Here is a 27,088-nt window from a genome sequence, read left to right on the forward strand (position 1 = left end):
CAATCTTTTTTAGAGCATAAATGCTTATAATTATTATACGAAAAGAAAGGTTTCCCTAAAGTATCTAAAAATATAGTTGGATACAGATTTGAAAATAATTTATTAGATTAAATTATCAAGATTCTCAATTAAACTAGTTTCTAGGATGTCAAAATTTTTGCAGCATTTTCATTTTGCTTGAGCATTCTAAAACCGTTCTTTTCAAGTAGAATTGATGACACAATCGATTGAGAAAATCTTGTACGATAATATTAATTTCCTAAGAGATAATTAGAGACAATGTACATATGACAATTAAAATCATGTTAATGCCAAAGCTACACTGCAAGTATACGCGTTTTAAAAAACGTTCAAGATATAGGAACCATTGAATATTTTTCAAGAAACATGCGATGACCTAGTAAAAGTTAGATATTCAAGACGACGGAATTTTAAGCTAGCTCGCGGCGCACAAACTTGATTGGAGTCAAAGTGTCCTCGATGGAAATTACCTCCGTATTACCGTCGAGATTTTGCTTCGTATATGTAGTCAAAGCACTCAACGGATACGCTCGCGAGCACAGAAGTTACTATTAATTTCAAGTCCGACGCAGTTCGCGATGTTTCAGCGGCAGGAGTTGACTCTCAGTTTAAATCGAGTTATCGCTATAGAATTTCCAAACTGTGATCCGGCTCTCTCCAAAGCCACAGAGGGGTGTCTCTTTTATTACCAACAAGTTCGGAGGTCATAATCCATGATGTACTATCCTGTCTCGGAAATCACTAAGAATTTATTGATTATTTTTTTACAATGAAAAATTGATTAAGAGATTAGTAATTTGTCACAAATCGTTAAAAAACGACTTTGAGCCGTTTGCATCAACAATCTAAATTACTGAACATGTACTGAACGACATAAATTATGGAGAATTCAGTAGAACTTCCGTATACGCAAATTGAATAAATTTCTAATCAAATTAATTTGTATATACATATATACATAAATTAATAAAAGTAGATATAAAGAAATTCATTCAACGGAAGTTCTATTGAATTCTCAGTATCTTATGAGATTATAAATAATTATCGTTGCAAATTTTATAGTTGTCTTGTTGCAGGTACTCACTGTGTAATGTATAGAGAAGATTTGGCTTTGTTTCGTTTACCGAAGTAGAATCTTCCCTGAAAGTTTCGAGTTTTGTTTGACAGCTCTTTCGGGCAAATCTGTCAGAATCAACAGCGGCCTCGCAAAACGTGAGCTGCTTTCGCGGGAAAGTGCGCGGCACTCGATGTTGATTCAGGTGTCTGCCTTCAAACTTCGGCAAAGAAGAAAATATCTCCGTCAATATGTGCTCCTACAAATAAAATTTTAAAGTTTAGCGCAAACATATTTCTTCGCCGTCGCTATATTGGTCAGTGGTATGCACTTTTATCAAACTCCTGTTTCTTGCGCGACGGAATTCTTATGCAATTAATCCCGCCTGAGATCACGTTCTTTCTTGAAATAAATAATGATTTCAGGTAAACATCCGCTTTACTTCTTGTACTTGATCGTAAGATAAACTCAATTAAACGGAGAGACGATTGAATGGTCATCGACTTAATTGAGTTCATTTTGAATCTGGCATGGGATTAGAAAATCAACTCTACTTAGAAACGATCGCAGGTCATTAAAATTCAGTCGATATGAATTCAGAATCTTGTTTTGCTTAAGAAATATATTTACGTCTTCACTAGAAGCAGAAACTCCTAATTAAAAAATGAAATGTTTAATCAAACATTTACTAATACTTATTTTATATAATTACAGATTACTTCATCTATATATTATCTATATATTATAATACAATGTATATAGTTGCTAATTAAATTTATTGAATTCTAAATTAACTAAATTAACATTAAAATATTGCAAGTGTTATTTATTTAGTTACGACTTAAAATTTAATTTGGATAAAAAGAAGGCAGAATTAATAGAAGAGAATAAAACATATATTGAAAAATAATAACATACTTAGATATTACGCAATAAATAAACTTTTAAACAAGATTGCGAATGTGTTGGTAGCTGCGACTTTCATTGATTACGTAATACTCAAGTGATTGGGTATCGCGACGTCGGTGTCTGTGATTGTCCACTTTGCTGATATTATCGGGCTACGGCACTTCGCACATCTCTATAAGCACATAGCTCATGTACGCGAAGAACGTCCAACGGAGGCAGGATTCCGTAGTGATTCGGCAATCCTGGAGAACTGCAGTGCATGCTTGCATTCAGATGCCAAGCGAGGGCAACCCGACAAATTGCGCCAGTAAGCTTGGACGTCTGCAAGGACCCCCCACTGCAAATTTCAACAATTCGACAACGGTGCCAACTTGTCATCTAGGTAACTCCCTTGCGCATTTTCGGCCGAGATTTCAAACGTAATTGATGTGATTATTACCATTAGTCTTTGATTCTCGAAAAAGGCGTTGCAATTTTTAATCTGCAATTGATAAATATGATGCTCTGTATTGTGCACTGAATTTTTTATATAAACTTTTCTAGACTCTTAGACTTTGTTTTAGATCTGTGTAGAGCTTATTATTTTTATTATTTAATGTACAAATGTGTAATTATGTTATAATTTAACAAAATATAAAAATAATAAAAAGAATAATTACTTTCAAGTAAGTTACATAATAACAAGAAACTTGATTACAATGTTAATAAATAAATTTTTAATTAATTTGTTACTAGAGAAATTAATCAATCAATTGTGAGTTATATACTTACATAACATGTAACAAAACTACTGTATTAATTGTAGTTAATCAATGTATTTAAACTGTAATAATATCGTATTATTTTGAATTCTATTGGACATTGAACCGTGATTAACATACGAAAATTTCAATCAACTAGCAAAAACAATTAATTAAAAGCATTATTTTGTGCAATTTGTACAATCCGTATGTGACTCGTTGAGCCTTATGAATTATGAATGTTCTTTCTGATCTTTAAAACATTTTCATGCAACGCGTTATATATCTCATCATACAAAAGTATTTTATCTATTCTACCAATACAACATTTATAAGTATGTTCTTTAAAATAGAAAATATATGTTTAACAGAATGTTTTAAATACTTGGAATTTTAAATTTGTAAAATTATTTTTCTTTATTATTTAAATTGCAATTTGTATGTCATAAAAACATATGTATAAAATCTAATAATTACAATTTATATATGAAAAGTGATACCGAAGCTTTGTATATAAAATTTTAATTTTGAAGTTTTACATAGACTATATTGTTTTACTAAGTTTTAGCTTTTATTGAAAAATCATGTTTTTCTCTTTTCAAATAATAATAAAATTTATTTTTTATAATAATACCAAAGAAAATTAAATTAAGGCCTCAAATTAGAGTATTATATTACTTATCTGTATCCAATAAGTGCATTTGAGTTCATTACATTACACGATATTATTGAAGGCGGATAAAGTAGAAAACTCCGTGATATATGCTTCTATTTGAACAAGTCACACTTACCAGAAGAAGTAAAGCTTGCTATTGTCATTGCATTTATACCTGCGTGATAACATTACAGAATCTCTTATAATAAATTTTTGCTTGATTTATGAGATTGATAATCATCCATCGTAATAACTTCAAAATCAATAATAATTCGTCACAATAAATTTATGAGATACATAATCATTCACCATGATAAATTTATGAGAATTCTTCATCAACGACACAAGGAAAAATTCAATTTATGCCATGAATTACACGCACAATCCAAGGTCTAATAAATTACAATAACAATGCATAGCAAATGAGATTTCGAATATTTCTTCAAAACACATGGTACATCGAGAAATTATATGAACTAGGATTGTGTAGATAGCCTTCGTTAACCATTTGCAGTGAAACTAAAGTGACTCACGAGAATCATGACAGTTTCGGGTTGGGTTATTTCTGTGATCATACTGGATTATTATTTCAAGGCAGACATAGATATATACGATGTAAGCATGTAAGCTGAATAGTACGTTGGATAAGAAGATTAAACATTTCTAATTCTACTGCATTAAAGTCAATGAAATTTAAAAAAATTTGTTAATAATAGACTTTTGTTTTATTTTTAGTCAGACCCTTCTCTAGACTTTAAAGAGATATACATGGAAATAGAAAAAATAAATTTGTACAATATAGTAAATCTAAATAAAATATTAATCGTAAATATCAATAAAATATATTGTGTTTTATGACCAATAAAATACAAAATTTTTTTCTTATATTTTTATTAAAGTAGCATATAATTATAAAAATAAAATCATACATTAGAATAACATAAGTTTTATTATTTCATCAATAGCAATAATCGATTGCAATTTTTATTTTTGAACAATCATGTACAAATCATTCTGTGGAATGTATAATATAATAATGCGCGTAATAAATTATCTATTTGTGTACATCGGTTCTCTCGGCAAGGCCATTGCAGTCTCATTAATTTACTGTGCTGGACATTATCATGATCAATAAATTAACAGAGTGACTATACTCTTGGTAATCGGTTGCACAGTTATTTTGACATGTCCTGTGTCAGATCAATATATCCTCGTATCTGTGTCTACGTTCATAACAGATACTTCGGTAACTTCATAAATTCCTGTTGCCTTCAAATTCGCGATAAATTAAACGTAAGCGATAATACAGTCGCATTAATCGGTACATTTATCGTCAGAATATAATGTGTTTTTATAAATAAAACAATTACAGTTTTGCGCTTCTTATAAATTATTGCGTAACTTCCTTCTAATTTATTATTTATACGTTTAATAAAAAATATAATTGATAATGGTTACTTAGTATAAAATATAATCAATATCAGTTAATATTTAATTAAAAGTATTGTGTAAATTATAAATTAAATTGTAAAAATTATTAATATTTTTTTCTTTTATTTTTTTAAATGTGTCTGACTAGTATATTTATGTAGAAAAATATTCAACCGATAATGTAACAACACAAATTAAACAAGAATGCCTTCAACGTAGCTAGATCTTAGTGCCTATTGTAATATATTTATTGTTTTACAATTTTTATATTATTTTCAGAAAATTGTTTTAAATAATTTTATGATACTAAATAAGATGATTAAGTATTTTCAAAAAATTTTAAGAAATAATTCCTTACACATTCATTCAAAACAAAAATTTTATATAATTTTATGTTCAAAATGACTTAATTTCAAAGATACAGAATAAAATTGAAGAAAAAATTTTATTTTTCCGAAAAATTTGAAAAACTCAGATTATTTTGATACAACTTTGTGTATATTTCAAGGATATGAAAATAATGCAATATTTTCGAAGTTTTTAAAAAAAACCAAAGTTTTTCCTTCAATTTTAACACCCTGTGTCTTTGAAACTAATCCGTTTCGGACATTTGGTCATATGACGTTTTCGTCTTGAATTAATATGAGAAGTTACCCTTTCAAATCTTTTAGAGTATTTAACGATAGATATAAGAAGTTTTTATATTTGACCAACACATTTTTAATATCAGGGAATGCAAATAATCTGTCGCAAAAATCCACAGAGTGACCGATATTTTTAGCGATCGATATGTAAACTTGCACATTTCCATGTGTCACCTTACGAATATAGGTGATGACGGTGATGTGATATGATTTTACGATAAATCTTATTGACATAAGTTATTGATATAAATTACAATCTGTATTTCATGAGCAAACTGTTATAACGCATTGTCAATTGTACGCTTCATCTGAAGCCTAATCTTTATCTCTAAGTTTATAAAAAATGAAAATACTAACAATATTATTATTTTAGCAATAATATTAATAATTAATATAACATAATAAAAATTATAAATTTTTTGTTTAGTCGTACATTATATTTGACAGAAATCAATATTTATTCTACAATTTTGTTCCTTAACTTCCAAATATTTAACAATCACGTGTCGAAAATGGGATAACTTATTTCTTAGTTGAGAATCTCTTATCTCTCTGTATCAAAATTGAAATATGGTCGTTATTATTATATATATGATAATAATAATTGTCACACACAGCATAATGAAGAGCGCTATATACTACAAACCGTTTATAATTATTGACGAGTGTTCTTAACAATTAGTAAATGTAGTCTGCACTTGTGATAACATTTACATTTATGCAGTGATACAAAACTCACTTCCTATAATATCCTTCGTTGTATTAGTATTTTTGCATTTTTTTATGATAGATTTTAGCATTATTCACAATTTTGATAATGCATCCTGTGATCTTTTTTCGGTCTCTTAATCCAAAGATTCTGACTTACAACATTTCATTAACTTATAATGAACCGCGTCCATCACTTGGTTCAACTGTTCTTTGAGTTCTCGAGCTTTTACAAATACTTCCTCCTTCATTAAATTGTAGCACATGGCTATCAGGCCCATGCCTAACAGCAAGTACACGAAGTTGATGATGAGTTTTGTCTGATTGTCCTTCGTAGCCTTATGTGAGCTCCAGCCTGGAACTAAATCACCAAAACCAATCTTGGAGAGCGAAATGACGCAGAAGTAAGTGCTATCCAGGTAATCCCATTCTTCCCACATGGAGTACATGATCGAGCCGACGACTATGTAGCCGAATATCACCCAAAGACAAGCGGTCGAAGGCACAATGATCCTCTGACCAGGCTTCCGCTGACCGGTGCACTCGTGCAATCGTGTATACAGCCACTTGAAAGTTTGCGCGAGCACCTTGCCCATGTTCAAGAAATAGAGTACGTATAATGGAATGCCAACTACGGCGTAGATTACAGTGGCACCTTTACCCCACGGGGTCTTTGGAACTAAAGTGCCATAACCGATCATAGTGATCACTGAGAGACAGAACATCAACGCTGCTGGGAACGTCCAAATTTCGGAAGGAGTTTTGCCGTCACAGTTTAGCTTATTCCGCTTGTTGATAGTGATATTTTCTTGAAAACGTTGCAGAATACTGTTGGTCACTACGTAGAAGGCGGTTTGATCCAAAATGTTCACCGACTTATTGCTAGCGGTGCTGAACCACAATTTGTCGGCGTATTCCGTATGAATGTACTTCGGATTACACACTGGTTCCTCCAAATTCTCGCTTGTCTCAATTATTATGAAGCCAAAGGCGCCCACAATGGTATAGCCCACTACCAGACCGCCCACACCAACCTGAGTGCACATAAAAGCCACTAATTTTCGGCAACAATCCTTGATGCGTTCCCGAGGATCGACTCCGGTCGACGTCGAGGACGAATCTCGACTCCTCAGAGAGGATCTCATTGAGATACCGCGTGGCATGTTTCGAAGCAAACTACCGAGTCCAATTCGGTACGAAGAGACTCACATGGAACACCACCACGACTAATACTCAGTGACTCTCCTCGAACTGCTTTTCTATTTCTGGTCGGAACGCCCCACCGCCGCATTGCTTCTCGTTTCTTTCTTCGAGGTTTCGCTGTCTATCTGTCTCTGTTTCTCTCCTTTTGTTGAATCGTATGATCCTCTACCATCACTTCACTCTCGTAAATTACTTCTATGGGATTAGAATTGTTACAGTGGCTTCAGATTTAACGTTGTTTTAGTACGACTTTTCGAAGATAATCCGCAAAGTAAAGTTTGCATTGTTAACTTTGCACTGTCAATTTTGAAGACAACATTCGTGTGTTATAATAATGTGTTTACAGTTAAAATGAGTTTAGAAGCTCCGAAAGCTTCAAAAAATTGTATTATTATTCAATAAATGTAATTTGATAGTATAAAAACTTTAAAAAGTTTAAAAACTATCAATCCGCTACTCGAAAAAATATAATGTAAATTACAACTTGATCCATCGTCTATTCACATAGGATTTTTAAACGCGCAGTTTGCAAAATTTATCTTCTTAAAAATTCCACAAAAATTTAAAATTTGATAAGAGATACGATATTGTGGCATTGGGATATTTTTAAGTTATACAAATTATTGTGTATATTAGTGAATTAGTGAAAGAATAGCTCTACTATGAAATACGCGCGATTATACACGCGACTAATTCCACCGAGTTTACTATTTTTACCGGCCTATCTACACAGACTGCGTCCGCTAAATTCAAGGGAATGCGCGTATGTACATAGAACTTGAAATAGTTCCACATGAGTAGTGGCTGTTGCCAAATAATGTTGTACCGCAATATGAGGCTAAGAAACGATTTTCTTTAATTAGAAAAAGACGTTTCATAAAGAGTTATAATTAATACGCGTTATTATTAGAAGTCATATTATTGAAACAATTAATAAAAGAATTATAAAGGGATTTTCTTGTTGTTATTTTAACTTATCGTAATTTTTTTTTTTAGTGTAAAGCGTCAAGGAACGTTAAGTATGATTGCAGTCTTAATATTGTAGTGTGTGTCATAGTAATCAGCATTCTAAGTAGCATCACAAGTATATCAGAAGCGTAAGATAGAGGGAATTGTGTGACAGAATAAATTGCATAAATGAGAAAGGCTTCCGCTTAGGTAAATTATTTTTTCTTTGCAAAATTATATGCGACGTCACATACTTGCATAAATTGAATATTTTTTGCCGCGAGTATATATACTTGTTTTAACTTTAATAGATTCAATCTCAAAGCAACTTATGTAATTTTGCCGAGAAAATTAAATTTTCTTGTTAGATTTATCAAACTCGCTATTAAAAACCTACGAGATATTTCATAAACAAATATTTTGACATTTATTAATTTTAGCTATAACAGAAAGCATTCTTAATAAATTTAATATAAATTAAACTGAAAAAGATAGTACATTATTTAATATAATATAATTTTTTTGTAATTACTTTTTTTGTATATAATTACCTCATATAATAAATTAATTAATATAATTACCTGACTTAATGAGTTAATTGTTTGAAAAGTTTATTATTTAGTTTATAAATATGTAATGTTAGAATACTAAGTGTTCATAAAGTCAAAGAATTATAGAAAACGAATGTTTTCAAATAATAGTATTTAATTAATTAATAAAGAAAAAAATACTTTGGTTCACATAATGAACTAATGAAATTATTACAATTTGCGTAATCAGCTTTATGATTTAGATAGCTGCAGTATACTCTGGCATTTTATAAACGCTCTGAGAATATATAAAAGAAATATATATATATTTGTTGCGTTCTTTTATTTTGAAACAATCTTTACAGCTACGTAATCTATATCACACTTGATCCGTTAAGAATGACGAGAAACAGGGCAAACGTGTCACAAGAGGCCTGATTTTATGTCAGCATGCCTAAAAATATCTATACTTATTGGTAATTTGGACTCTTGACACACATTCGAGAACTACTTCCACATCTTAAACAGTATTTCAATTAAAATTCCTTCTTTCTGTTAAGTAAATCAAAAAATAAAATATAAGGTAAAGTAAGATAAGAAACAGAATATTAGAATAAATTCTATTATAAAACTATTTACTTAAACGGTGAGACAAATTTTCGATGACACATAGCGAATGTTGTAATTAACTTTCGTCATTGCAAATTGAAGCGCTAACATAGATTTTTTTTTATAATTCAAAAAGATTTCTTGTAATTCGAAATAATTCCGTTTTTTTGTCAGTTCTCTTGAATTCTTTCAAATAGTATTCGAAACTAACACAAAATTGATTCTTCGTAAAATTAAAAAACTTATTTGAATTGCGCGCTGTAATTGAAGAAAATACACGATCATCGAAAACGAGATTAACTTCTAATTTCTATTGGTTTTCTATTCTTCTTCTTCTTGCGGAGGATAAAATGCTGGGGTTCGCGATAAATTCACTTGAGTGCACTTGCAGTTCTCAAATCGACTGATCGAGACTGCAGTTTCGCGTGAGTTCGATACGATAATGCGGGGGTTGGATACGTCAGCTTCAGCGAGGAATCTGCCAGGTACATCAGTCGGGCGATGATCGTCGTCCAAGTTGTATCTCGGTAAATGACAGGTGCATCATATGCGATAATGGGTTTAGTTTATCCACTGATAATTACATTAACGTTGCTCTGTACAGGTAAAACATTTTGTAATTTTTAAAGTTTAGTTTCCTTTCATCATGATTATTACCTGTTTAAAAAAAAAATTACAAAACAATCTCTAAACGCATAAGTCAACGCTTATGCAATGTTTCAAATATTAAACATTATTTAAAAAAAGAAAATAGAATAGAATAGATAAATCAAAATATTATAATAATAATTAAATAAAAATAATTAAATAATTTTATATTTTTATAAGAGAAAGATTAACGCATATAAAAATAATTAAACATTAATACAATTAAAAACGCTAAATGTGATACAATACTTAGCGTTTCGACTCACAATTCGAGTCTTCTCTTTCGGACAGTAAACTTTAGATAAAAACGTTATGATTGCTGTCAATTATGTAACGAACTTTCATGGTCAACAGTAAAGTCGGTTACATCAACACTATTCAACATGATAGATCTGTTCACGAGGGTCAGCCTACATGTTATACAATGTATATAAATTTCAAATATAATTCATAAATTTTATTATAAAAGTTTTATGAGATCAACTTATTTTAATGACAATTCGAGATCTGGGATTGATTGTCAAACGCTATTGTTCTTTAAGTGCAAGCGGTCATATATATTAAGTCAATACATAAATAATAACAACTATTATTTTTTGAGTGTGCAAAAGAAGAGAGGAAAGCATTAAATTTCCCCAAAATTAAATTAAAATGTTATAGATATTAAAATATTATTAGCAAAAGCAATTTTGTGCCAACTAGTATATTTTGGCTTAAAGTTTGTCTTTTTATATGAATTATCTCAGATATTAATCTTTTTCTTTGTCTAAAATTGAAACATGCTTCTAATCGAATTCATGTGAAACATTTTTTTATTTTGTGATAACTGTTTCGTAATTTGTGTAATGTTTCTATTAATATAGTTATTTTTATGTTCTACTTTCTATTTAAGTAATCTTCTTGTTTGGTCTACATAAAGTGTGTGTCTTACAATCAACACGATTTATCTTATATAAATATTAGATTATACCTTCTCAACCTAATGTCGTATATAATATAAATTGTGTTGATTATGAGGCATAAGATGACAATCAACATAATTTATCTTAGATCAGATTCTTTTTATGGTGTTATTAGTTTAATTAAAAAGTAATTAAATTATTTTGTATTTTTATGAGAGAAAAGTTAATGCATATAAAAATAAATACGTGTATTAAATTTTATCATGAAACACAACAAATCTTATTTAAATTAACAATAATTATTAATTTTTATGTTAAAATTGCGTTTTTTATTATTTACAAAAATTGATAAATAATTTATTGAACACATCAATCCATTTTTACTTTGTTTCTTTTTCTCCCCAAATTTAAAAAAAAATATAATTTATATTAGATAAAACTTTTAAGCTTATAAGCAAACAACAAAATTACTTTGAGCATTGTTTTTATAATATTGTAACATTTAATTTTAATGTACTCTTAATAACTCTATAATAACTAATTGACTTTTGTTTAAGAATTAATTTATTTTATTACACTTTACTTCATAATAACAAAAATTCTCTTCTTTTAAATTAATCAATTTTATCTTGCTACAAATTCTTTTCTATCGTATAAAAATGTAACTTCTAAGAATACTTGAATACAATTCATTAACTATGGCTTATTTTAAGCGAATGCACGTAAGATGCAGTATAACAATGGCGGTAGCTATGCTTATATTTACCTACTGACCGAATACTTTGGCCGATTGCTTGATAAACACATAAAACGCACCTAAATTTAAGATTTGGATCACGGGTTATTCGTGAATTTAATTTTACTTACAATAGTTTATCTTCCAGTTAGTGCGCACTATGATGACGTTGTTCCACATGAACTACGGAAGTATAAAATCTTACTTTTTTCAAATTTTAATTATAAGACAAATATTGATTAGTACACTATAGCCATTTTTACCAGTGCTTTGTTAATCATTTAACCTGAAATAAATATGTAGCTTTGGAGAAGACACAAGGAAAAGAAAAAAATTACAAGAAGTAACTTAATATTTAAAAAAAATGTATATATTGTATATAAAAAAAATCAGAAATAGATTTATCTATCAGTAATAGATCTATCTTAATGTCTTCTTATTTTTTCATTATTTTAATTTTTCTCTTTTCTAGAATATACTACATATATATATTATCAATGGCAATTGACATACATAAAAATGCATTTATTCGATCAGTCAATGTAGATTGAATAAATAATTCTGCAACATTTGTTTGTTCGTGATTGTGATTGTTTAGTCGTGATTGTTTAGTACAGATAAATGAATTTTTGATTATTTCTAAAAAAAAATAATTCACGTTAATAAATTAAAAAGGATAATAAATAATTGTCACTTCTTATTATTATAAAATTTGCTAATAATTAAACCGGTTTGGTCCACCAATCTGCGTTGCATACTATGGTCACTATTACCTGACATATCCGTGTACACGCTAAATCTTGTAGCTCCTATTGTAATTTCGGGATAATCCAGTTAGATTTATGTCGCGTTCATCAGTCGTACATTTGTCGTCATTGTGTTTGTGTGTCATCCATCGCGATCGTCCCAGGTGGTTTGCTGCGATGCGTCTTTTCGGTCTATAATCACTCTTTGAAGTAAAAACCTTCTGCCCGATAGTCGTCCAAAATAACTTCGCCTAACCAATTGTCTAGAAAAAATATCAATGAAAATGATAGAACAAACAAGTAGAATGTCTTGGTTCTTTCATAATTTATCAGTCGTTTCTTTGGAATGTTCAAAGTATGCGTACAAACCTATAGTGAGATTCTATAACTGTTAACGACAGTATTCGATATCGTCACGTTGTCGTTGCGCAGATTTTGTATATAAAAAAAGCTGCGCAACGATATTATAAGATATTATAAAATATACATAATCCCTGTACTCCAGATATTTGATATATTTTATTGTATGATTTTTTTATTTTGAAATTATTATTCGGTTGATGTTAATTTATAATAACTTAAAGTTATTAAAAATTAAAATAACTTTTAATATTTTTATGTGTTTTTATTTATATATGGAGCATTCCACGTGAAAGAGGTCCACCTAAAAATAAACTATTTGGGATTTTTTAAATTATAATGAAAACATGTTAGTGGGCGTATTGTATAAGATTAATGATAAAAAAATAGGTATTATACGTGTTGCATCAAAGATATTGAAGGTTATCATTTAAATAAAATAAAAAAAAATGTTTTTTTTTTAGATTTGTAGCTAGAGATATGATTTTTTTATGATTTTTCCTGTACTTTCAGATAAAAATATTAATTTTAATGAGAAAAATTTAATAGTATAAAAAACATTAATTTTTTAGTTTTAAGTAAAAAAATAAACAATTTTATCCATTTTTAAACATCTGAAAAAATTCTCAAAAATACTTCAATACATGTAGAATATCGCATCATAAAGCAAATTTTGGGATCGCAATGGGAAAATAGATATTTTTATCAATACAAAATTATAATTTTAGTCAAAAGCTAGATAATATCAATTTTTATTGACCAATTATTTAGTACTACATAAATAATATATTTTTAACAAATAACAATAAAATAAAAAATAGTTGTGAAATCTACGTTTTATATTATTTAGACTTATTTATTTTTTCTATATTTTTTGGAAAAAAAGTCTCCTTATCAAAACTGAATTTTTTTTTAATTAATTGATCTTTGCTTGCAGAAATAATCGCATGATATTTTAATGTACCTGGAATAGTTTTCGCTAATGCAAATTTTGGTTCCAAAAACTTAATTTGTCGTGATTTGTTTTCAAACTAAATAAAAATGTTGTTTCTTTCATTATTTTTAACCTACAGATACAATGCCATAGCATTGAAGATTACACTTCTTTGCAAACTAGCTTTCCTTGCTAATTGTCTTAAATTTCCACCAATACCATCACAGTGACCTTTCCCATGTACTGTAGTAAAGAAGTGCTTTCAGCCGTGATACCAAAAACATTTCGCGCATAGTAAAACAAATTCTAATTTAATAATTATAATTTAAGAATTATAATTTGCTTTACCATGCGCGAGATTTTTTTGGTATCACGGCCGAATAGCACTTCTTTACTACAACACATAGGAAAGTTTCCTGTGATGGTATTGGTGGAAATTTAAGACAATTAGCAAGGAAAGCTAGTTTGCAAGAAAGTGTAATCTTCAATGCTATGACATTGTTTCTGTAGGCTAAAAATAATATGAAAGACAACAATTTTATTTAGTTTGAAAACAAATCACGACAAATCAAGTTTTTGAAACCAAAATTCGCATTAGCGAAAACTATTCCGGGTACATTAAAATATAATGGAATTATTCCTGCGAGCAAAGATCAATTAATTAAAAAAAAATTCAATTTTGATGAGGAACAAAATTTTTTTCCAAAAAAATATAGAAAAAATAAATAAGTCTAAATAATATAAAACGCAGACTTTACAACAATTTTTTATTTTATAGTTATTTGTTAAAAATATATTATTTACGTAATACTAAATAATTGGCCAATAAAAATTGATATTATCTAGCTTTTGGCTGAAATTATAATTTAGTAGAGATAAAAATATTTATTTTTGAAAGAGGATCCCATTGCGATCCCAAAATTTGTTTTATGATGCGATATTCTACATGTATTAAAGTATTTTTGAGAATTTTTTCAGATTTTTAAAAATAGATAAAATTATTCATTCTTATATTTAAAAGTAAAAAATTAATTTTTTCTACACTATTAAATTTTTCTCACTAAAATTAATATTTTTATCTAAAAGTACAAGAAAAAGCCTAAAAAAATCATGTCTCTAAAACTCTTTTAATTTTAGCTACAAATGCTAAAAAAAGAAAAACACTTTTTTTTATTTAAATGATAATCTTCAATATCTTTAATGCAACACATATAATACTTATTTTTTTATCATTAACCTTATACAATACGTCCACTAACATATTTTCATTATCATTTAAAAAATCCCAAACAGTTTATTTTTAGTTGGACCCTTTTTACGTGGAATGCCTCATATGAGGCATTTTAATATATCTCGAATACATCAATTTTGTTTCATTTGAAAACTGCTTTTATAAGATCAATTTAAAATATGCAGCAGAATCAATGGCAGAATAATTAAATAAATCGCGTAATACCGAAAGTATTTTTAAAGTTTAGTGCTTATCACTTAGCAAGTGCACTAAGACGAGAACAATAATTTAATTTAATTTAATTAATAATTATATAGTGTTAATTAACTTTTGATATTAAATCTTTTACATGAAGGGGCGTATATTTGGCGTCATTTTATTATTATTTTTTTTTAAATAATTTTTTTATAATTATAGAAATTACGAGAGACTTTTTTTATGTACTCTATCAAAATATATTCACTTGGCATCTTTTTTCTCTTTTTGGAAAGATAATTTTTTAACAATATAATATTTATATGGAAGAAAAATAACATTATCAACACATGTTGCATCAAACGAGGTATATAAAATTCATTTTTACTGTATATGTATATAGATTTTGATATACAATAAATACAGATTTTTATATGTACATATATACATACATATATGTGCGTCCGCGTACATTTATTTTTTGTTTATTTATTTAGCAGACTGCTAATTCGTAGAAACTGCGTTATTCTTTGAATCTATTGATATGATTACGCGGGCTTAGGTTACGGTAGCTTCGGCGAGGAATCTACCAGGTACATCAGTCGGACGATGATCGTCGTCCAAGTTATATCTCGGGAAATGACAGGTGTACTATATGTGAAAATGGGTTTTGTTTATCCACTGATAGTTACATTAACGTTACTTTATACAGGTAAAATACTCTGTAATTTTTTAAATTTGACTTTCTTTCGTCATAATTATTACCACTTTTTAAAGAAGCATTGAAATCTTTTACTCTTTAAATGTATAAGTTAGCGCATACACAATATTTTAAATATTAAACACAAGAGAAAGAGAAGAAAAATACATAAAATAGATAACTAAAAATAAAATAATAATATAAATTAAATAAAAATAAATAATTTTGTATTTTTGTAAAAGAAAAGTTAATGTTTATAAAAATACGTGTATCAATCTTATTGAGTGTATTAATCTTATTGTATTAATCTTATAAAACCGCACAAAATCTTGTTTAAACTAACAATAGTTATTAGTTTTCATGTTGGTATTTTATCATTTACAAAAATTGATGAATATTTAATTTAACATATTAATCCGTTTTTTATTTTATTTCTTTCTTGCTACTAAATTTCTAAAAGACATGTAATTTGATACAATTTTTAGTTACGTAAACCAGTAAAATGATTTTTGTTCATTATTTTTATAATATTGTAATATTTAATTCAGACTGTAATAACTAAAAGAAGAATTAGATTGTTTAAGAATTGATTTCTTTATTATACTGCTTTAAAATTAAAAGGATATATTTTACTTAATTTAATTAATTTTATTTTGCTGTAAATTTCTTTCTATTGTATAAAAATATAACTTCTGAAAACACTTATATAGGAGTGACTAACAATAACTTAGTTGGAGCGTAAGATGCAAAATAACAATGACGGTAGCTGTGGTTATATCTACTTGCTGGTCGAATACTTTAGTTGGTTGATACGCGCACTTATAAACTGCGTGTCTAAATTTAAATTCTGGATCATGTTTTATTCGCGAATTTTACTCGGTTGATCGGCTCCGGCTAGCTCACAATAAAATGTGCTGCATGAACAATGAAAACGCAATATCTTACTCATTTCTTTCAAATTTTAATTATATGATAAATATTAATTATCAAATTTTAAAGTCTTTTTACTTGTTCTGTTACATTATTTGCATTCAACGTAAAAGAAATGTGTAGCTTTGGAGAAAAGAAGTGAAATGAAGGAAATTGTAAAAAGTCTTAATTGTAGAAAAAAAATCAAAATTAAATTTATAATTAGGATTAGATCTAGAATCATTATACTTCTCATTTTTATTGTTTCAATTTTTTTTCATAGAAAGTACGATATGTTGTTGTACTTTCTAAGAGAAAATTAAAACAATGATAAAAATGTTGCAACGATTGATACATAAAAGTGTATTCATTCGATCAATCAACGTGTGGATTGAATGAATCACTTTGCAATATTCGTTCGAGTCGCGAACATAGATGAACGAATGAACTTGGTTATTTCTATAAAAAATAATCCACGTTAATAAATTATAAAGGAGAAATAAATACGCGTCGTTCCTCTTGACATCCCTTTAGAATGCACTAATAATCAGACCGGTCGGTCTGTCCACCGACAGTCCGCGTTGCATACTATGATCACTATGACCTGACATGCCCGTGCACATGCTAAATCTCATGTGATAGCTCCTAGTGTAATCTCGGGGTTATCCAGTTAGATTTACGTCACGATCATCAGTCGTACACTCGTCGTCATCGCGCTCGTGTGTCACCCATCGCGATCGTCCTAGGTGATTCCCTGCGATGCGTCTCTTCTGCCTAATTGCTCTTCTAGGTAAGAGCCCTTCTACTGCGTTTGCCCGATAGCTGTTACTCGGCCGTCATTACTTTTTTATCGCTTCGCCGTACGAGTGTAGAGAAAATATGGATATGAACATTATAATAAAGACAACAAGAATATCTTGATTTTTTTATATTTTCTTTGACATATCCAAAATGTTAGTGAATACAATGTACAATACTTTAGTTATTTAATATATTATTTTACTGTAATAATTTTTCGAAAACTGTTAAAATTGTTATCTAATTGATAATCAATTTATAATATGTAAATATTACATTTTTCTGTTTTTTTTCCACCAATTGGTTAAATGATACTTTTTTCTTACAAATATATCTGCAAATTCTTCTTTTGTTTGAGTAATATTATTGTACTATTTTAAATAATTTTAAAATAATTTTATATTTTGTTTTCATGAAAGCTTACTCCTTAACAAGACTGTTTCATTTTGTATATTTTCTCACACGCACCCACTGCACAAGATATTAATTTTGTCCTTTTTTTATCAAACTGAATATTTCAAATTTTTAAAAATATCATTATTAAACTTTTATGAAATAATTACTAGTTGAATAAATTGCAAGTTAGAAAATACTGTTACCTAAAAGTTTATAAAATTATAAAAGAATATTCCTTGATATTATTGATAATTCTAATGTTTTTACTAGAAATAATTTTTTTAATCTTAAAAGAATTTTTCATTTTAAAAGTAAGATTGAGAAACCGGTCAATTTCCAAAAGTAGTTATGATATCGTAGGAACAAAAGGGACAAATTTTTTTAAACGTTATGGCAATTATTTTTGTCACAAAGCGTAATGATGATCAATTGACAAAGGTACCATTTTTCAACAAGAAAAGTTCAAGAAAATTATAGATGAAATGTTTTCGATATGTTGATAATATCGAACTATCTTAAGCATCCCTAACTACGAGTGAACTCGTATACCGATTAGTCGGTCTTACGCCCTATCCCCGCAGCGGAAGTGTGCATTATGCTCATAAAAATCTGCGAGTCGTTTGAATGATTCGGCCGTTGTTGCAGCTGGTGCGCTGATCTAGAAAGCGCCGGCGTTTATCCGTCGATTGTGGTCTAATTGCCGGCCCCATGTACGGCTTTCGCGGAACGATCGCTTTGCTCTCGCATCGTATGTCGCTTTCTTCCCAGCCGCAACGAGAATGGGACTAGGAACAAGTGCGAACAAATTCGTCGTGGTTCGAGCGGTCAATGAGGTCAATTCTGTTTCCTGTCGTGCGCGTTCAATTACTTATTAGGCCCAATAGGACGATCACGCTCGCGGTATGGAGAACCGTTCGTGTGGCGGTGACGTGGAAATAATTATATTTTATTAACAGTTCGTGCGAACTCGTCAAATTGATACTGCAAACGCGAGGTCAGCGCCGGCTTTAGATCGTGATTAATATAGTACTCACGTTCCTCCGCAATTTGCCTCATTTAAACAAATTTGCATGTAGAGCTGAAACTGAGCAACTGAAGAAAACAAGTTGAAATAACAACACGAAGGCGTATCAAGACTGTTAATTATGGAGAGATCACTAATAGGAATTATCTCATTATAATTCAGTTTGGGTAAAATTAACTTCATTAGTAATCATGATTAACGTAATCAATAATAATATTATCTAAGACTTTAATATGTCTGAAAGTAATGCCTGAAAGTTCCAATTCCTTGTGTATAGTGCATTTTTAAATTTCTTTTATTTTTTTTAAATTTAATTAAAATTTATTATTTATAATTTAAAATTTATAATATCACCGTAATTATTTGAATCTTTCTAACGTAATTAAATAATATAAATTTTTTTCTTTAAAAAAATCTGTAAAAATCCTCCCTAAAAAATTTTTTTCTAAAGCTTAATCAGATAAGCATTATTATTTTTTAAATATTGTTTGTAGTTAATAATTTGCTGTAAAAATCATTCTCTATTTGTTGAGTTCATTTAAGTGAACAAGGTTAACTCGATTAACTCAATTTTAACCACTTGTTACAATGATTTAAAAACTTATTAACTAATAAAATTAATTGTTGCGCATTTGATTTGTGCATGTTTTTAGACTATACTCTTAAAAGTTTGTATCTTTCTAGTACAGCTGTTCATTGAACACTTTTGGTGTAAAGAAGCAATTAACAAATATTGTATAATTACAGGTTTGCAAGCATCGGAAGCATATGACTGGGGATATTGGGGCAGAAATGGTAATTATGCGATGATTACAAAAGTTTTACGCTATATTCATATTAATTAATTAATTTTTTTATTTATTTACAATTTAAGCATTAACATCACATAATTCTCCGATGTGCTGTCGAAGATTGACGTGAAATATTTCCAAAAATTAAACTGATAATTTTCTTTAATCAAAAATAGAAGATTATCAATATGGAGTCTTTCGATCGGGTCAAGGAGAGAATTATATGCTTCTATATTATCTTTCTGTTTTCAGCTTTATCAGAAATCTTAATTGCGCAACATAATGTCATCTTGTTTTAATAGATACACCTTCCGAGAATACGGATTACAAAAACAAGCATAAATACATTGATTGATAAAATTAATTGTTAAACAATGAGATGTAATTTTACACGATTATCAGCATTCGAGGAATTTTATTAGCCATAAACATAAAATGTGATACAATTTTTTTATATAAAATTCAAGTTATTTGCGATCTAATAACAGCAACCTTGAGTGTCAATTGAACTATATGAAAACCAAAATCGATATTATTGACATAACACAACAAATTCAATTATCTAATTAAAATTACATTATTCAATAATAACATATTATGAGACTTAGAAATGCATATACAAATTGTATACAAAATGCATAAGTGAATAAGTAAAATAAAATAAATTTTTTGGAAAATTATATCTTTATTATGATTTAATTTATTTCTATATATTTATTATGTCTGAAAAATCTGATGCGTTTTATCTCATATATTTTATTTATTTACGAACTTCTGTTACATAATGTAGTTATCATCAGTATAAAAATTACGTTATCATTGAAAGTTTATTCATGCTATCTGTATTTACTTTTTTATATGGGATGTTTTTGATTTGATGACATAAGTCGATACAAGTATCGTTCGATTTTATTTTGGTACGCATCTTGATATGAGTCACATAGAACAACATTTGCATTGACTTGTGTTACTAAAAATAAGTGAAAAGTACTAATAATTGTGCTCAATGCTATGTCTGGGCAAATTAAATAATTAAAAAATTAATTTTACAACTAAAGAAATGTTCTCCATTTAATGCTTGCGAAGATAACTCTAAACAAATATCGTTCCGGCTGCATATGTATATTTAAAATAAATATAAAAATGTTTGGTTTTATATTATTACAATCTCTTTTTTATATAAATTTTGTGGCAATTAGTATCTTATATGTAAATTAATGTTATACTACAAGAAACTGATACTGTAATTATAGATTTTGTAGATACAATTTATGTTGTAATTTCAATTACTGCGAATAAAGCAAAGAAAGCAAATCACGCGAGTTACTCGAGCAACAGGGTCTAGGAGTACAAGGTCTTACAGATCTCCATTAAATCAGTTCTCTTGAGAGCAATTACTTTGCATCAACCGTAAATACCGTCAACAGTATAAGCACTTCAGAATAGACAAATACCGTAGGTAATTTCGGTATAATTTTATTTTGAAATTTATTATGAAATAATTATGCACGAGGAAAACTACACATTGGGGAATTTTGTTATGGATGACATCTTATTCATTTCTTTCGTATATACTATGGGTCATCATTGTCTTTCTGCTTTAAACAGTAATTCGATACTAGCTAATTATAGATAATCATAATTAAACATAACGTGCCAATAATGATGACATTATAATTTCGAAGTGTATTATTGTCATTAAAACAGCACGTTTGCACGTTCAATACTGCTGCGTCAATGTTCTACTACAAAATGAAATATGTATCGTTTAACAATGACGTGTCCATGATTTAGATCTTAATAGTCCATAATATTAAGAAAATATCAAAATTTATTAATATATCTATATTATATTATATCTTAATCCATGTTCTTAATTATTAATAGACCGTACAATTTTAGATTTTTGTGGCTGTGAATAACAATATTATAATTCAGAACTCTCAAAACAAGAAAATCAAAACAACAAACAATTGAGAATAAAGCTACTAAGAGTTAGCGCGGATATAGGTGCGCAAACAAAATTAATAATATTCTTATAATTATTTATTTATTTTTATTCATTTATATCTTATTATTTATTTATATCTCTAAGAAATAATAAAATCAAACGAATATTTTGACTTGTTTGGGAGTCATCTTCAGCGTACCAATATAAATAACAAAAAGTTTTAGTCTGTATTAATCAGCAAAAAATGGGAAGCAGTCGAGTCACCAAAAGTTTGCCAAATCCGTAGTGGCATCTTTACCCATGGCAGTATCGCAGGATATGAAGAAAAATAAAACTAAATTAGCGGCGAGTCAAATATTGCAGTTAAAATGAAAAAAAAATTATACATAATTCCGGAAGATATTAATTCTATCACAATTTTTTCAATAGCGAGAGATACGCGCATGATGCAAGCATTCAGTATCTATTTGTAGATTGAAGCTATTACTTTGTAATTGAATATATAACATTTCAGATATCAACCGCCTGCTTAAGAAATGTTTATTGTCAAAGATTTTTATGTTTTCCCAATTAAAATAGTGATTACAATCTGGGTTTTGTAATGACAGAGCGATTATTCATATTCCAATTAATGTGGTTGCAATATTTAGTATTTTTTGTTTTTAATTTTTACTAGTTTGACCTATATATGACGCTGCCATATTAATTGGAATACGAATAATTACTCTGTCATCGCAGAACACAGACTTAGCTGTAATCAGTGTTTTGATTGGGAGAACATAAAAATCGTAGACAATGAACGTTTCTTAAGCAAGCGGTTGATATCTGAAATGTTACATATTCAATTACAAAGTAATAGCCTCAATCTACAAACAGATACTAAATGCTTATCTCTTGCTATCATGCGTATCTCTTGCTACTGAAAAAATTGGAATAGAATTAATATCTTCCGGAATTATGTACAATTTTTCTTTTCATTTTTACTGCAATAGTTGACTCACCACTAATTTAGTTTTATTTTTATTCATGTCCTGCAAAACTGCCATGGGTAAAGATGCTACTACAGATTTGGCAAACCGTTGGTGACTTGACTGCTTCCGGACTGATTCTTGCTGATTGATACGGGCTAGAATTTTTTATTATTTATATTGATACGCTGAAGATAACTCTCAAAACGTTCGTTTGATTTTATTATTCCTTAAGATAAATGAATAATTATAAGAACATTATTAATTTTGTTTGCGCACCTATATCCGCGCCGACTCTCATTGTCAGTAGTCTTATTCTCAATTGTTTGTTGTTTCAATTTTAAATATACTTTGTTTCGTAACAGTGTTTTATAATATAAATATTGAATTTTATAGCATTTTGTATTTATAATATTTAAAACTATTGTCTACATGATTATTGGAGTTTGTGTGTAAATAATTACATAGGACCAGAAAACTGGCCAGGAATATGTAAGACGGGAAAGAGGCAATCGCCAATCAATATCGTGACAGAAGATGCCATAAGACGTGATCTGGGTGCTCTTAAATTCAATCGATACGATTTCGCGTTTCCTGCCACACTGTTCAATAACGGCCATTCTGGTAAGTAAATAGAAATACGTAATATTTCCAATTATTGTAATATTTTCAATTAGCGTTCTGGTTGCACATATTAAATTGAAACAAGTAAGAACCTGCAAGCGCATATATTTTATAATAATACTGTTATATCCTTTATGTGTTTTTAACATTTTACAATAAAAATTTTTTTTATAGTGGAAGTTCGATTAGACGGTGTACCACTCCATCTCAGTGGCGGAAGTCTGTCATCGGTATATGTTCTGGAGCAAATGCATTTTCATTGGGATGCAGAGCATACCGTGGACGGTTTACGTGACCCATTGGAATTGCATTTAGTGCATTACAATAAAAAGTATTTGAATTTAGAGGCAGCCATGAAATTCGAAGATGGAATTGCCGTAGTCGCTGTTCTATTTAAAGTAATTATATAATATTTGTTACACAAGAAATAAAAAGTGCCGTTTTTCAGTCAAAGTGGCTTTTGCTGCTTAATAAAATTTTTATATCAATTACATTATATTATTAAATACATATTTCAGTTTTGTAAACTGCATGCTGATACAATTATCTGTGACTTAAAAAAAAAAAAAAAAAATGCGATCATAAATTGAAGTTAGAAATAATCTCAAATTAGTTTGATCGTCAAATTCAATAATAATGTTACAAACATCTTAAAAAAAACTTTAAATAACTTATAGCAAAAATATTATATATTTACTATTATTCAACTTAATATTTTTCATTACATTCTTTCGCTTTGAAAATCTTTGCAAGCAAAGTGGACACAACATTAATTAATATTTTGTTATAGTTGAGCGCTGAGGACAATCAGGATCTGTCGCCGATTGTAGAAACGACGAAGATAGCATGGCATAAGATAGGACACATGACCCATATAAGACATAAACAGATACCTTTAAAATTCTTACCGAAAGATCATACGACGTATTATCATTACGAGGGATCTTTAACAACACCCACGTGTAACGAATCTGTATTGTGGTTTGTTATGACTGAAAAACTTAAAGTGTCAGAAGCGCAGGTAATTTGAATATAAAAATTTGTAAAACGTGTGCATTTAGTTTTTTTTTAGAGATTATATATTAATAGTTTTTTTATTTTAAAAAATGTATTGTGTGTGTATGTGTTCTAGAATAGTAGTTATCATTATATTAATACTTAATCTGTTTGCAGATGAACGTATTCAGACAAGTGGAGAGCATTAACGGCACGCTAAAATGTAATAATAGACCCACTCAAAATCTCGGTAACAGAAAGGTATATCATCGTCTAGATGGATACTTTGACGACTCTTCAAGTATCAAGCCGAATGCTTGCGCAGTTCTTATTGTTAGTACTCTTCTAGCCAACCTTTTACGCGGAAATTTGTAATATGAAATGATTAAGCACCAAGCCGGACTTGATGTTACGTACGATACGATATGACTACTCTGTGATATAATTTATTGCACTGCTTTGAAGAACGAGACGTGCATTTATTATAATGAATGTCATACGCTCGTGTAACTGAATTATTTGGAAAACTATGCGTTTTACAGAAACGTACGCAGTGAGAACTGTAAGATTATTATCAACGACAATATGTAGAGAGATATCATTTCTTATTTTTGATGTTAAAAATGTTAAAAAATTTTATCAATTGATATGGAAAGGATATATTTTAATATGTAGAAATTATTTATTTTATTGAATTTTTATTTTTACACCATTTCTAAAATACTTTTATTAAGAAATAAAAATTATTGTATAAATCGATTATGAAATTGTGTTATATTAACTATAGTATAGATAAGCTGGCCTCAAATTACCTAATATTAGTAATTTGTTCACCATTTTTGTACGTTGTAGATCTATTCGTATATTCCGATAGTAGGGTAGGATGGGATGTTTTATGTAGTTTTTTTGCTTGCCAACGTTTCAGAAACAGAGAAAGATAACCGATTGATGTTCATGAAAGGTTTGTGTCTTAGTTTTAAAATGTGCTATAATAAACCTCGATAGCTTACGTCTAACTGAAGCTACGGGATAAAATGTAAAACAAGTTCGACCCCGAGGTATTTTGTGCAACATAGTAAATCCTGCGTTTCTTTATCGCAATGCATTTCTTATATGTCTTGATTGTATGTTTGCCTATTATTACAGTTATATTCTCATGTTTTAGACAAAATGTCGCGTAAATATGCAAATTATTATATATCGAAGCATTTAAAACCATTGAAGGTACTAAATTGTTATATTTTTAATACAAAATAAATAAATTGTATCTTAGTCTCAAATTAGCTTATTTTCGTCTATTTTTTCAAATTTGTAATACAGACATACAAGTAGATACCCCCCCACTACAAAAATGCTTCCTTATATTGCATGAGACACCCTCAATGCCCATCTGTCATAAATCGCGCTCTGTAGCAAATACATTAAATATTTCGTCGCAATGCACGATATTTCTTGTTAGCAGACAACCCAATGATTACGCACTATGTACAAGTTATGGAGAATAACAACGAAACGCTTACTAAAAATAGCGATATATTCTGCAGAAGAATAAATTTGCAGTGCCACAAAACAAACTTTTAGCTAATTAATATACGTGGAACGTCTGATCAATCGGTGACTTCATAGTCTAATGCGTATTTGAACGACAAATAATGTACGGCAGTCTTCTATCTACTACACCGTCTGGAAATATTAGAATTGCACGAAACACTCACTGTACACCTCATTTTATTTTATTCTACTAGAAAATAGCATCAGATGTCAACGTCGTTCTTCGATTCCAGTAGTTCTGCAATGTTTGACGAAGTATAAGATATAATTATCACGACAATGTAGAGATAATTACAAAGAATTTAGCAATTATTTGCTTTTAATGAACCGAAGTAAAAGTACAGGATACACTGCATTAAACGCACGCTCAGTATGTAGCTTTATAAGCCTGTCCGTATTTCCGTTATCATAGTATGCAAAACTTCGCAAAATCATTATCTTCGTCATGGTTTGACGATTTTTAAGTTCCGCAATGATCACAGAGCAAACTTATTAGAAAAATAAAATGGAGAGAAATGTCACCCTTCGTCGTATGACTGCTCATATCGTGTTATTAATGGACGGGAAGAAGTAAAGGGAATAATAAATTTCTTGATTTGTAGAATTAAAGGATATTAAATTAGAATAATTAAGATAAAGTTATTTTCGCTTACAAAGGAAAAAGCGATACCGTGAACGGTACATGAGACAGATATTATTGGAAGCACGAACAATTGAAGTTTTCTCTCTTACACGTTTCATTTGCCAAGATATTTTCGACTCAAGAATAGCATCAGATACTGTCAACGGCATTTTTCGATTCCAATACTTCTACAATGTTTAACGGACTATAAGATAATTGTCGCGGCAATGTGGAGATAATTACAAGAAACTTAGCAATTATTTGCTTTTAATGAACAAAATTAAAAGTACAGGACTATTAAACGAACACTCGGTGTATAGTGATCTCTATAAGCCCGTCCGTATTTCCGTTATCATAGAAAAACTTCGCAAAATGATTATCTTCGTCATAGTTCGACGATTCACAAGTTTCAATATATACGCAATGATCACAGAGTAAGCTCATCAGGAAAATAAAATAAGAGAAATGTCACCCTTTGTCGTATGACTGCTCGTATCATGTTATTAATAGACAGGAAGAAATAAAGGGAATAATAAATTTCTTAATTCGTAGAG

At 29.1% G+C, this 27,088-nt stretch overlaps 2 protein-coding genes and 1 long non-coding RNA gene across 6 annotated transcripts; 1 reads left to right on the forward strand and 2 right to left on the reverse strand.

The window, feature by feature from the left end:
- Positions 1 to 61: 61 nt before the first annotated feature.
- Positions 62 to 4,844, reverse strand: LOC105197521. The gene is made up of 3 exons (XR_850824.3): positions 1,407 to 4,844; positions 1,106 to 1,334; positions 62 to 762 (listed from the first exon to the last, which is right to left on the reverse strand). It is a non-coding gene; the product is annotated as an uncharacterized LOC105197521 (long non-coding RNA).
- Positions 4,845 to 5,505: 661 nt separating this feature from the next.
- LOC105197522 (TWiK family of potassium channels protein 18) lies at positions 5,506 to 9,788 on the reverse strand. The gene has a single exon (XM_011163939.3). The coding sequence runs from the start codon at positions 7,323 to 7,325 to the stop codon at positions 6,300 to 6,302; it is 1,026 nt and encodes a 341-aa protein (XP_011162241.1). The 5' UTR covers positions 7,326 to 9,788; the 3' UTR covers positions 5,506 to 6,299.
- Positions 9,789 to 9,944: 156 nt separating this feature from the next.
- Positions 9,945 to 25,639, forward strand: LOC105197523 (putative carbonic anhydrase 3). 4 transcript variants are annotated; one of them, XM_011163942.3, is made up of 6 exons: positions 9,945 to 10,056; positions 19,779 to 19,826; positions 23,210 to 23,365; positions 23,540 to 23,763; positions 24,156 to 24,386; positions 24,539 to 25,639. In XM_011163942.3, the coding sequence occupies exons 1-6, from the start codon at positions 9,984 to 9,986 to the stop codon at positions 24,734 to 24,736; spliced, it is 930 nt and encodes a 309-aa protein (XP_011162244.1). In that variant the 5' UTR covers positions 9,945 to 9,983; the 3' UTR covers positions 24,737 to 25,639. The 4 variants fall into 4 exon arrangements, with proteins under 4 accessions (XP_011162244.1, XP_039301892.1, XP_011162242.1 ...); XM_039445958.1 differs by lacking the exon at positions 9,945 to 10,056 and adding an exon at positions 11,887 to 11,929; XM_011163940.3 differs by lacking the exon at positions 9,945 to 10,056 and adding an exon at positions 15,586 to 15,916.
- Positions 25,640 to 27,088: the final 1,449 nt, after the last annotated feature.

The sequence above is a fragment of the Solenopsis invicta genome, chromosome 2 (genome assembly GCF_016802725.1).
Source record: "Solenopsis invicta isolate M01_SB chromosome 2, UNIL_Sinv_3.0, whole genome shotgun sequence".
NCBI classification, from domain to species: Eukaryota; Metazoa; Arthropoda; class Insecta; order Hymenoptera; family Formicidae; genus Solenopsis; species Solenopsis invicta.

Bases quoted from the DNA above. Each gene is read 5' to 3' on its own strand.
- LOC105197522 (XM_011163939.3), bottom strand. From the start codon at position 7,325: ATGCCACGCGGTATCTCAATGAGATCCTCTCTGAGGAGTCGAGATTCG.
- LOC105197523 (XM_011163940.3), top strand. From the start codon at position 15,814: ATGATCGTCGTCCAAGTTATATCTCGGGAAATGACAGGTGTACTATAT. The intron at 23,366-23,539 runs GTAAGTAAATAG...TTTTTTTTATAG, and splicing joins GTTCAATAACGGCCATTCTG to TGGAAGTTCGATTAGACGGT. The intron at 23,764-24,155 runs GTAATTATATAA...ATTTTGTTATAG, and splicing joins TAGTCGCTGTTCTATTTAAA to TTGAGCGCTGAGGACAATCA.